Source organism: Salmo trutta, unplaced genomic scaffold (genome assembly GCF_901001165.1).
Source record: "Salmo trutta unplaced genomic scaffold, fSalTru1.1, whole genome shotgun sequence".
NCBI lineage: Eukaryota > Metazoa > Chordata > Actinopteri > Salmoniformes > Salmonidae > Salmo > Salmo trutta.
Genome location: NW_021822911.1, coordinates 12,139,896 through 12,153,302, shown reverse-complemented (window position 1 = coordinate 12,153,302; position 13,407 = coordinate 12,139,896). Strand labels below are relative to the sequence as shown.

The 13,407-nt window shown below is 41.4% G+C and overlaps 1 protein-coding gene across 1 annotated transcript in view; it reads right to left on the bottom strand.

Moving 5' to 3' along the window:
• Nucleotides 1-11,853: 11,853 nt before the first annotated feature.
• The window catches only part of LOC115186728 (tripartite motif-containing protein 16-like), a 13,609-nt gene continuing 12,055 nt past the window's right edge, over nucleotides 11,854-13,407 (bottom strand). Inside the window, exons 5-7 of the mRNA XM_029746254.1 lie at nucleotides 13,358-13,407; nucleotides 12,575-13,117; nucleotides 11,854-11,948 (exon numbers count right to left, since the gene is read on the bottom strand). The exon at nucleotides 13,358-13,407 is cut by the window's right edge and continues 10 nt beyond it. Of these exons, the coding sequence (XP_029602114.1) occupies nucleotides 12,606-13,117; nucleotides 13,358-13,407 (562 nt within the window). The 3' untranslated portion in view covers nucleotides 11,854-11,948; nucleotides 12,575-12,605. The remainder of the gene's footprint in view (nucleotides 11,949-12,574; nucleotides 13,118-13,357) is intronic.

Genomic DNA, 13,407 nt, shown 5'->3' with positions numbered 1-13,407 from the left:
GTGTGAATTCTCAGGTGTACTTTTAGTGCTTTTAATCTTAAGTAACTCTTCCCACAATCAAAACAGTGGTGAGATTTCTCTCCTGTGTGTGTTCGCTGGTGTATTTTAAGTTCTGATGAAGATTTGCAATGTTTTCCACAGTCAGAGCAGCAGATAGATTTCTTCCCTGTGGGTCTCTGCTGGTGTTTCTTGAGGTGATAGAATCTGGACAGACTCTTCTCTGACTCGTTAGCATCATGATGTTGAGGCTCCCCAGAGGATCCATGATAGTCACGTCTCTCTCCTGTGTGAACAAGTCAGACAGATAGTTAAAGGCTCACAACAGCAGAAATCCACTGAAAAAGGTGATGCCAACAGCGTAGCCATGATACTCTACAACAATTGACGTCTGTAATGAATGTTAAAATTACTTGACAATTGTCTTAAGACAGTCAAGTGAGCAACATTAGTAGTAACTAGAAATAAGTAAAAGGTGTTGAACTCCTAAGCAGTGTGCCAGGCGACTTTTGTTCTCAAATATAGGCACCTTTCTGTGTTTGCTAAAATTGCGACAAGGGCGATGCACACACAATTTGATTGCAGAAACACCTCCCTGCTAATGCAGAAACCACTAGTTATGGATGTAGTATATCTGCCTGGAGCAAAAATGGTGAGCAAGTGGCCTAAGCTGTGCCATTAGAGATTCTGGGTTCGAGTCCAAGCTCTGTTGCAGCCGGCCGCGACCGGGAGGCCCATGGGGCGACGCACAATTGGCCCACCGTCGTCCGGGTTAGGGGAGGGTTTGGCCGGCAGGGATATCCTTGTCTCATCGCGCACTAGCGACTCATTTGGCGGGGCGGGCGCAGTGCACACTGACCAAGTCACCAGGTTTACGGTGTTTCCTCCGACACATTGGTGCTGTTGGTTTCCGGGTTGGATGGGCATTGTGTCAAGAAGCAGCGCGGCTAGGTTGGGTTGTGTTTCAGAGGACGCATGGCTCTCGACCTTCGCCTCTCCAGAGTCCGTATGGGAGTTGCAGCGATGAGACAAGACTGTAAGTACCAATTGGGGAGAAAAAAGGGGTGAAAAAAAATATATATATTTAAAAAATGGTGAGCAAAGATTAGTTTTCACAATGTATTCTGAATATTACAGCACTAGATCAGGAGTGCTACTCAAGGAAACTCACATTAAGCTCTGTGTCTATTCACTAATTCACCACCGTGGGGGAAAATTCAGGGGAGTTCTCATAGGCTGACAGCAAATATAGCCTCCATTTACAGGTTACTTACGACTGCATTTCACATTACTTTTGATTATAACTGTAAGGCTCGTTTGAATGTCCTGATTTAATATAATGTTTGTGTTATTGTCGAAAATGTACTACTTTATATTTAAAAACGACTTCAACCAGTAAAATGATCATTGGCTAGTTTTCCATCAGCTTGACAATGAGATTTTGTCCACTAAGTGTATGTGGTCTATAATCTCACCTAACAATAACATAGACCTACTGTAGGACCCATAACTTCACCTAACAACAACATAGACCTACTGTAGGACCCATAACTTCACCTAACAACAACATAGACCTACTGTAGGACCCATAACTTCACCTAACAACAACATAGACCTACTGTAGGACCCATAACTTCACCTAACAATAACATAGACCTACTGTAGGACCCATAACTTCACCTAACAATAACATAGACCTACTGTAGGACCCATAACTTCACCTAACAACAACATAGACCTACTGTAGGACCCATAGCTTCCCCTAACAATAACATAGACCTACTGTAGGACCCATAACTTCACCTAACAACAACATAGACCTACTGTAGGACCCATAACTTCACCTAACAACAACATAGACCTACTGTAGGACCCATAACTTCACCTAACAACAACATAGACCTACTGTAGGACCCATAACTTCACCTAACAACAACATAGACCTACTGTAGGACCCATAACTTCACCTAACAACAACATAGACCTAGGACTATAAATCATTTCATATTTTAGGTGAAACAAGGAGACTAAAATGTCTTTGTCATGACAATTCATAACCTGATCACCAGATAATTTTGTGAATAATCCCACTAGGCTACTCTGTAATGTGTTGTCATTCTAAATGTCCTGAATAAAGGAAAATAGCTCTGTGTGTTGTACAATAGCCTATCCACCAAGGAACAGTTCTCTACACATTATGAACTAAGTATCTCCGTTTCCAAACGGACTAACGAGACCCTACTGTAAATCAAGTAGACAATAACATTATGAACATCAATTTGTTAGGGATGTTGGATCCAACATGGAGAACAGCATAACTGTCTTTACCAGAGTAATGAATGAAGAACTACATTTGACTGGCAAGCAGAAAATGATTTCCTGGATCAGCTGATGATAGTTGAACATGTGACTGTAACTAAACAGCTACAGTATTAAGAATTATGTGTAATTATTTAAGAACTGCATTAATGACAGTATCCATTTGGGTGTCAATAAAGTTAAGGTGACTCTCGGTTAGAACCATTGGATTTAGTAAACTGAAATGATTTAGGATTTCTGTGCCCATGAAAACTGTTTTCCCAGCGTAACATAAGGAGACACTAAATGTTACGTAGTTAGAGAGCATTTCAGAGATCTGAATACAAAAAAACTGTCCGACAGCAAGATCCAGTATTTAAGTTAAAGTTCATCATATGACAAGCTTAACGTTATGACTATAACTACTGTTCCCTGAAGGAGGGAAACTAGGTACAACATACTATTAAATCCACACGTTATGACTATAACCACTGTTCCCTGAAGGAGGGAAACTAGGTACAACATACTATTAAATCCACACCTCGCTGGAAGCCCCGCCTTCCACAGGTGATGAGCGTGAGACTCGGATATATTCCTTAAATGATTTAATCCTTAAATTTAATACCTCACTTCACCGACCCAGGAAGTGGCGGGGCCAAACAGGTGTTGTAACTCGTTCATAACTGGCACGCAGATTGGTAGAAATGGTAAGATAAATTGGCACTTCAAACGGAAATGGAAAAAGTTTGCTGATTTTACCGGAAACTTCAGGAGCATAATGTCAGAATTAACGAAGCCCAGCAGCAGGTGGGGAATTGGTTATTTTCTTCTGGTTATATTGACCTCTGGCTTCCTCAAGTCATTTGTGTGTGTTAATTATTTAATCAAACGCTTGAAGTATCAGTTCAGTTCAAGTTCTGCACATACAGTTGATTTTATTAAACACACGGGGTGTGTCTATATGAACAAATACACGTCATAAAATTTCAACCAATCAATTGGTAGAAAGAATACAGTAGGTTGTATCTCTCTAGGTCATGCCAGTAGGTTACAGTAGGTTGTAACTCTCTAGGTCATGCCAGTAGATTACAGTAGGTTGTATCTCTCTAGGTCATGCCAGTAGGTTACAGTAGGTTGTAACTCTCTAGGTCATGCCAGTAGGTAACAGTAGTTGTAACTCTCTAGGTCATGCCAGTAGGTTACAGTAGGTTGTATCTCTCTAGGTCATGCCAGTAGGTTACAGAAGGTTGTAACTCTCTAGGTCATGCCAGTAGGCTACAGTAGGTTGTATCTCTCTAGGTCATGCCAGTAGGCTACAGCAGGTTGTAACTCTCTGGGTCATGCCAGTAGGTTACAGTAGGTTATATCTCTCTAGGTCATGCCAGTAGGTTACATCTCTCTAGGTCATGCCAGTAGGCTACAGCAGGTTGTAACTCTCTAGGTCATGCCAGTAGGCTACAGCAGGTTGTAACTCTCTAGGTCATGCCAGTAGGTTGTAACTCTCTAGGTCATGCCAGTGGGTTACAGTAGGTTGTAACTCTCTAGGTCATGCCAGTAGGTTACAGTAGGTTGTAACTCTCTAGGTCATGCCAGTAGGTTACAGTAGGTTGTATCTCTCTAGGTCATGCCAGTAGGTTACAGTAGGTTGTATCTCTCTAGGTCATGCCAGTAGCCTACAGTAGGTTGTATCTCTCTAGGTCATGCCAGTAGGTTACAGTAGGTTGTATCTTTCTAGGTCATGCCAGTAGGCTACAGTAGGTTGTAACTCTCTAGGTCATGCCAGTAGGTTACAGTAGGTTGTATCTCTCTAGGTCATGCCAGTAGGTTACAGTAGGTTGTATCTCTCTAGGTCATGCCAGTAGGCTACAGTAGGTTGTAACTCTCTAGGTCATGCCAGTAGGTTGTATCTCTCTAGGTCATGCCAGTAGGTAACAGTAGGTTGTATCTCTCTAGGTCATGCCAGCAGGTTACAGTAGGTTGTATCTCTCTAGGTCATGCCAGTAGGTAACAGTAGGTTGTATCTCTCTAGGTCATGCCAGTAGGCTACAGTAGGTTGTAACTCTCTAGGTCATGCCAGTAGGTTACAGTAGGTTGGAACTCTCTAGGTCATGCCAGTAGGCTACAGTAGGTTGTATCTCTCTAGGTCATGCCAGTAGGTTACAGTAGGTTGTATCTCTCTAGGTCATGCCAGTAGGCTACAGTAGGTTGTAACTCTCTAGGTCATGCCAGTAGGTTACAGTAGGTTGTAACTCTCTAGGTCATGCCAGTAGGTTACAGTAGGTTGTATCTCTCTAGGTCATGCCAGTAGGTTGTAACTCTCTAGGTCATGCCAGTAGGTTACAGTAGGTTGTACCTCTCTAGGTCATGCCAGTAGGCTACAGTAGGTTGTATCTCTCTAGGTCATGCCAGTAGGTTACAGTAGGTTGTATCTCTCTAGGTCATGCCAGTAGGCTACAGTAGGTTGTATCTCTCTAGGTCATGCCAGTAGGTTACAGTAGGTTGTAACTCTCTAGGTCATGCCAGTAGGTTACAGTAGGTTGTATCTCTCTAGGTCGTGTCAGTAGGTTACAGTAGGTTGTAACTCTCTAGGTCATGCCAGTAGGTTACAGTAGAGTGTATCTCGCTAGGTCATGCCAGTAGGTTACAGTAGGTTGTAACTCTCTAGGTCATGCCAGTAGGCTACAGTAGGTTGTATCTCTCTAGGTCATGCCAGTAGGTTACAGTAGGTTGTATCTCTGTAGGTCATGCCAGTAGGTTACAGTAGGTTGTATCTCTGTAGGTCATGCCAGTAGGCTACAGTAGGTTGTATCTCTCTAGGTCAAGCCAGTAGGCTACAGTAGGTTGTAACTCTCTAGGTCATGCCAGTAGGTTACAGTAGGTTGTAACTCTCTAGGTCATGCCAGTAGGCTACAGTAGGTTGTAACTCTCTAGGTCATGCCAGTAGGCTACAGTAGGTTGTAACTCTCTAGGTCATGCCAGTAGGTTACAGTAGGATGTAACTCTAGGTCATGCCAGTAGGTTACAGTAGGTTGTAACTCTCTAGGTCATGCCAGTAGGTTACAGTAGGTTGTATCTCTCTAGGTCATGCCAGTAGGTTACAGTAGGTTGTAACTCTCTAGGTCATGCCAGTAGGTTACAGTAGGTTGTAACTCTCTAGGTCATGCCAGTAGGCTACAGTGGGTTGTATCTCTCTAGGTCATGCCAGTAGGCTACAGTAGATTGTAACTCTCTAGGTCATGCCAGTAGGTTACAGTAGGTTGCATCTCTCTAGGTCATGCCAGTAGGTTACAGTAGGCTGTATCCAAGTGGAAACAATTATCAACCCAATGTGGAAAGTGTTGAATTTGGTCAACAACAAAATGAATGGCTTATTTGCTACGTGAGGTTTACTTGATCTAACAGAAGTTTCGTAATGATTAAGTTGTTATGTGGACACGTGACATACCGACAACTTTGATAAAAACACTATAGGAGTTGTCTCCAGATCGCTATGCATATTCATGCTAGTAGCTTAGCATCTCTCTCCATTGAATACAGGCGGCTGACGACAACAACCCTCATATAATATAAACAATAGATTACAATAATAAGATGTATCCACCAATCCAAAGACAGGATAGGCAGGAGATAGACAACCCACAGTGCAGCTTTGTGGACAACGATTCCCCTTGTTAGGGCGGAGAGACATCTTGTCAGTATATCCATAATCTTTGGTGTAGCCAACCGAACTCTCACATGGCTCTATTGGGGGTCACGGTGTGTAGTAAAACATCACTACATTAAAATCACTACATGCCGTGGCCCCCCCAGTCTGCGGTCAGCAGATAGACCCTCCTCAAATATATATGTTAAGTCACTTTTTGGAAACGGAACGGAGAAAACAAGGGGTAGCTTGTTCTCTACGTCGTCTGATTCTAGACATATCAGTCATCATCCCAGGGCCCTCCGTTGAAGAGGTATTGACGAGCCAACTCCGAATATCCAAAGTTAAAAACTAATTGAAGGTGGTACTTACTGGTGTTACTCAGATCTCCTGTCTCCTCCTCTTCATCTTTCAATGTGACAGTAATCTCTCCTTCCTTCTTCACTCCAAAAACAGCATCATCCTCTTCTTCCTCTTGTTTAACTGAAACGTCTTTCTCTTCATCTTTCACTGTAACAGCCTCACCCTCTACTTCTTGTTTTACTGTAACATCCTCCTCTTCCTTCTCCTCTTTCACGACAATGTTCAGCCCCAGAGCTTCTTTCTCCGTCCAGCAGACCTCCTCTTCTTTAACAGGAGGGGAGTAGTTTAGGGAGCTCATGTTCGGGGATGTTAGCTAGCTAGCTATCATTAGCGACTAGGCTAATGCTAACTTAACCAGCCAGCTACTATAGCTGACTAATAAAAAATAACGTAATATTAAATTAAATAGGTTAACAAGTAGATACGACAGAAGTGTGTCTAAAACACAGTAGCTAATATAGACAGAAAGCGTATAAATAGCTTGAATGTTTCGGCTATGTTGGCTAGCAAGCTACCGAGGTGGTTGACGAGCTGTTTATGAAGAACCGTCCACTAGATTATACGTCACGCTGCAGCATCGCCTGAAAGACGCACATCGCCGTCTGCTGACTGGAGGGAAACGCAGTTGAGGATCAGATTTTATTTTCAGACAAAGATTATTTTACATGGATTTAATTAAATAATACTATTATATTGAGACATACAAAGACCTGGATGTGTTGGTTGATTAGTGCGAATAAAACATGTTTACTACAGCACATTTAAGCCAGTTTCATTCAGTCAAACAACATATAAATAAGTAGCCAGCTACTGTAGGTCTATACTGCTCCTACATGGTGTAACAATACATAATGTTCTTAGTATTTATGCTTAGTATTTAATGCTACTTCATATTTCTACTCCACTAAAAACTCCACAATGTTTAGGCCTACCTACGTGTCAACATTAGTTTCTAGTTACTTTGCAGTTGGCTCTTTCAATCCAGAGAAAAAACTATAGTCTATCATAATAACTAAATATGTTACCTTGATGATATCAACAGGCTAACCAGCATTTTAAAGTCATAATTACCTCACCTTTACCAGCTGTAACATTAAAGTGGTAAACACATCAATGCATCACTAATTCTTATCCAATAACCTAATAAATATGCTTCTGAAATCTACATCCTGTATTGTAAGTGATTTTACTTTTAGCACTTTATGTTTTGTGTTTTATTAATCCATTTTTTGGCCAAGACAGCAGCATAAAACAAAAAAAGTTGCAGACAAGACACAAAGGAAAATAATGAAAAACTAATATTTTAATATGTTTTATTAATCTACTTAATCAATTTTTGGCCAAGACAGCAGCATAAAACAAAAAAAAGTTGCAGACAGACACAAAGGAAAATAATGAAAAACTAATATTTTAATCTACTTAATCAATTTTTGGCCAAGACAGCAGCATAAAAAAAAAGTTTTAGACAAGACACAAAGGAAAAAATAATGATAAAGTAATATTGTAATCAGTAAAATGTGTGAATAGTCCTTAAAACACTGCACTCCCCAATAGCCAAGTGTAGTCTGACCGAAGCACTGCATCCTCAGCCGCTCGTTCAGCTCCACCGCTTTGACCACGTTGCTCCCGTTGTCGGTTGTTATAGCAACCGGATGCTTTTCTCGGGAGTTTCCCAGCTTGCGTCCTGCAAGGCCTCAGCTATATGCTCACCGGTGTGATCCTGGGGGGGGAAATAACTTGTTTTGGAGACGACACGACGCTGTTTTCATCATCATCTCAGGCTCACATGTCCTGCTCGACCACATATCGCTGGTCAACGCAAAATGGGTCCCGTTAGCGAGCCGGTCAGCAAGGCTCTGCCTGACTTCAGTGGACATTTGTGGCAGTGCTTCTCGTGCAAAGTAGTTGGGAAGCTCATATCTCGGGTCCATAGTTTTCAGTAGCTTTTTGAATCCGACTTGTTCCACAGTTGCAACAGGGACCATATCTTTAGCAATGTGATAGGACACCGCTTTAGTTATAGTACACCACTTGCCAATTTTCTTTTCATTAGGCACCACACTGCGGGAAAATGAAGTTTGCAGTGAGCTTTGTTTCGGGGCTGGAGCTTTTTCGGGTTGTCGACGGCTTGCGGCTGGGGCTTCTGCAGCGCGCAGTTTCACACACTCTTCGTATTGCAGTTTGTGCCACTGTTTTAGGTGGTGAAAAAGATTTGTAGTGCTTCTACCCCTGGCTGTAACTTTTTTATGGCACTGCCTACATATAACGTGATTTTGTTGCTCATCTGATACTTTGAATCCGAACCATCTCCAAATGACTGAGCCAATGCTTTTCTTTTACTAACCAATTCGTCGTCAAAACGCTCCGCAGACGCTGTTGCTTCCTCCATGTTTGTTGAAGTGTCTGTTCCTGCCCCTCCGCCCTCTGTGCATGAAAGAGGAGGCGCGGGGAGCAGTGCAGAGAGCTCCGGGTCTGCAGCTTGCTTGGAGCAAGGATCAAAGCGCAAATTTCAACTATATCGATATATGCGAAATGGTCTAATTTCATATCACATTTAAAATATATATCGATATATTTTTTTATATCGATATATCGCCCAGCCCTATTAGACTCTGAAACCAGGTTAATGGTGTGTATTAGACTCTGAAACCAGGTTAATGGTGTGTATTAGACTCTGAAACCAGGTTAATGACAGATGGTGTGTATTAGACTCTGAAACCAGGTTAATGACAGATGGTGTGTATTAGACTCTGAAACCAGGTTAATGACAGATGGTGTGTATTAGACGCTGAAACCAGGTTAATGACAGATGGTGTGTATTAGACTCTGAAACCAGGTTTATGGTGTGTATTAGACTCTGAAACCAGGTTAATGGTGTGTATTAGACTCTGTAACCAGGTTAATGACAGGTGGTGTGTATTAGACTCTGAAACCAGGTTTATGGTGTGTATTACACTCTGAAACCAGGTTAATGGTGTGTATTAGACTCTGAAACCAGGTTATTGACAGATGGTGTGTATTAGACTCTGAAACCAGGTTAATGACAGATGGTGTGTATTAGACGCTGAAACCAGGTTAATGACAGATGGTGTGTATTAGACTCTGAAACCAGGTTTATGGTGTGTATTAGACTCTTAAACCAGGTTAATGGTGTGTATTAGACTCTGTAACCAGGTTAATGACAGGTGGTTTGTATTAGACTCTGAAACTAGGTTTATGGTGTGTATTACACTCTGAAACCAGGAAAATGGTGTGTATTAGACTCTGAAACCAGGTTAATAACAGATGATGTGTATTAGACTCTGAAACCAGGTTAATGGTGTGTATTAGACTCTGAAACCAGGTTAATGACGGATGGTGTGTATTAGACTCTGAAACCAGGTTTATGGTGTGTATTAGACTATGAAACCAGGTTAATGGTGTGTATTAGACTCTGTAACCAGGTTAATGACAGGTGGTGTGTATTAGACTCTGAAACCAGGTTTATGGTGTGTATTACACTCTGAAACCAGGAAAATGGTGTGTATTAGACTCTGAAACCAGGTTAATAACAGATGGTGTGTATTAGACTCTGAAACCAGGTTAATGACAGATGGTGTGTATTAGACTCTGAAACCAGGTTTATGGTGTGTATTAGACTCTGAAACCAGGTTTATGGTGTGTATTAGACTCTGAAACCAGGTTAATGGTGTGTATTAGACTCTGAAACCAGGTTAATGGTGTGTATTAGACTCTGAAACCAGGTTAATAACAGATGGTGTGTATAAGACTCTAAAACCAGGTTAATTAAAGATGGTGTGTATTAGACTCTGAAACCAGGTTAATGACAGATGGTGTGTATTAGACTCTGAAACCAGGTTAATGACAGATGGTGTGTATTAGACTCTGAAACCAGGTTTATGGTGTGTATTAGACTCTGAAACCAGGTTAATGACATATGGTGTGTATTAGACGCTGAAACCAGGTTCATGACAGATGGTGTGTATTAGACTCTGAAACCAGGTTTATGGTGTGTATTAGACTCTGAAACCAGGTTAATGGTGTGTATTACACTCTGAAACCAGGTTAATGGTGTGTATTAGACTCTGAAACCAGGTTAATGACAGATGGTGTGTATTAGACTCTGAAACCAGGTTTATGGTGTGTATTAGACTCTGAAACCAGGTTAATGGTGTGTATTAGACTCTGTAACCAGGTTAATGACAGGTGGTTTGTATTAGACTCTGAAACTAGGTTTCTGGTGTGTATTACACTCTGAAACCAGGAAAATGGTGTGTATTAGACTCTGAAACCAGGTTAATAACAGATGATGTGTATTAGACTCTGAAACCAGGTTAATGATGTGTATTAGACTCTGAAACCAGGTTAATGACGGATGGTGTGTATTAGACTCTGAAACCAGGTTTATGGTGTGTATTAGACTATGAAACCAGGTTAATGGTGTGTATTAGACTCTGTAACCAGGTTAATGACAGGTGGTGTGTATTAGACTCTGAAACCAGGTTTATGGTGTGTATTACACTCTGAAACCAGGAAAATGGTGTGTATTAGACTCTGAAACCAGGTTAATAACAGATGGTGTGTATTAGACTCTGAAACCAGGTTAATGACAGATGGTGTGTATTAGACTCTGAAACCAGGTTTATGGTGTGTATTAGACTCTGAAACCAGGTTTATGGTGTGTATTAGACTCTGAAACCAGGTTTATGGTGTGTATTAGACTCTGAAACCAGGTTTATGGTGTGTATTAGACTCTGAAACCAGGTTAATAACAGATGGTGTGTATTAGACTCTGAAACCAGGTTTATGGTGTGTATTAGACTCTGAAACCAGGTAAATAACAGATGGTGTGTATTAGACTCTGAAACCAGGTTAATGGTGTGTATTAGACTCTGAAACCAGGTTAATGACAGATGTTTTGTGCCAAACACTAAAGCATGATATTCTAATAAATCTACACCCTATTCCCTACGTAGAACACTACTTTAGACCTGGTCAGAAGCACCGTAGTGCACTACGTAGGAAATAGGGAACCATTTGGAACAGAGACCAGTAATTCCCCTGAATATCTTTCTCTTCCTCATCTGGTTTCTTGAACAGCCCTTCACTCCTCCCCTCTTCCTCCCTTTTCATTCTGTTCTATCAGCCACACCACTAGCTCACCTCCACACAATCCATTTACAACTTAAAGACACACCTTGGAATAAATAACAAAGGAAAACTATTACTAGATGAAGTTTAGTGTTGGATTTTTTTATTTCCCATCACCATAAATCATATTTAATCACTGAACAGTAGCAGACCTAACTTCATCTGTTCCTGACTGGATAGTGGATTAAAAAGACCATCAATCTCCAATGATATTAAAGTACTATTCTGAACATTACTGATATACTGAGTGGCAAGTCCAGATATCTGCTGGTTTTATTGTTTGGTCAATAGCACCACCTGCTGGACAGGTTTAATGTTGCTGGACTGAGCAGTATGGGAGGATGAAAGATGACACATTTAGGGACGGTTTCCTGGACATCTACATTGAACACGCTTTTTAGTCCAGGACTAGGATTAATCTGTGTCTGGGAAACCAGTCCATATAGTTTAGTAGAAAGTAAGTGATACCAGCTTGTAGTGGACTGACTAGTCCTGAATTGCCCTTTTGTTCCTGGACCATTTTCCATGCAGCTCCAGGGGACAGAGAACACATCAATTAGGGCCGAGCCTACAAGCTGATCAATGATACTGAGGAGAATTACATAGAGACAGAGAACCAACTGAGAAAACATATCAATGGTTCTGAATGACAACCAATATACATCAACACCAGACATCATGATTCATGGAAATGGACATTGTATTTTATCAAATATGAAAACCTTAAATCTCTTCAAATTCAAATCAGTCAGAAAATAAGGATTGTACATAAAACAGAGCAGAATAAATCATCACATCTGGGGACCATCAACACCAGCATGACTAGTATCTATGTGGACCCTACTACAGTTTAACCAGCTCAGCTATAGACTACACCAGTATGACTAGTATCTATGTGGACCCTACTACAGTTTAACCAGCTCAGCTATAGACTACACCAGTATGACTAGTATCTATGTGGACCCTACTACAGTTTAACCAGCTCAGCTATAGACTACACCAGCATGACTAGTATCTATGTGGACCCTACTACAGTTTAACCAGCTCAGCTATAGACTACACCAGCATGACTAGTATCTATGTGGACCCTACTACAGTTTAACCAGCTCAGCTATAGACTACACCAGCATGACTAGTATCTATGTGGACCCTACTACAGTTTAACCAGCTCAGCAGTACCATTGAGACTAAACCCAGGATAGAGGGGCTGAGTGAATGTGGTCTGGACTCTGTGGAGGAGGGTCATTGTGTCAGAGACACTGTAGAAGGACAGAGTACCTGCCTTGTGATCCAGGTAAACTCCTACTCTGGAGGACTGAGGGCCTGATACTTTAGTCTCAACATTATTGTGTCTGAAACAATAACTACCACTATAGTAATGTAAACTCCAGGACTTGTTATTGAATCCAAATCTATTACCTCTCCCTGTTCTGCTAATGTCTTTATATGAGACTGCTGTATCAACAACATAACCAGTCCACTCCACCTCCCAGTAACAGCGTCCAGACAGACCCTCTCTACACAGAACCTGGACTATGTTGGTGAATCTGTCTGGATGACCAGGATATGGTTGGACTTGGTCTGTACAGGTCACCTTTCTGTTCCCTTCAGACAGAGAGAGGTGTGTGCCTGCTGTGTTTGGGTCCAGTGTGAGCTGACAGGAATCTGGGAGAAGAGCAGAGACCAATGAGGGGAGTCAGAACAATAAGTTAAGTCAGATACTGTATCTACCCTGTCTTTGATTAGAGCACAGCAGAGATCAAATCAGAGAAATATGAGGAGTCAGATAGATACCCAGTCTTTGATTAGATCTACTATTGCTATATATTATATATATTTCTAGAGGGATTGTTAGGAGTGGCAGTAAAAAGAGACTGTTAGTTACTTCACTATAAAGAGACTCACATTGTAACAACTGTTCTCTGGTCTTGGGCTCTGGAGGCAGAACAACATCC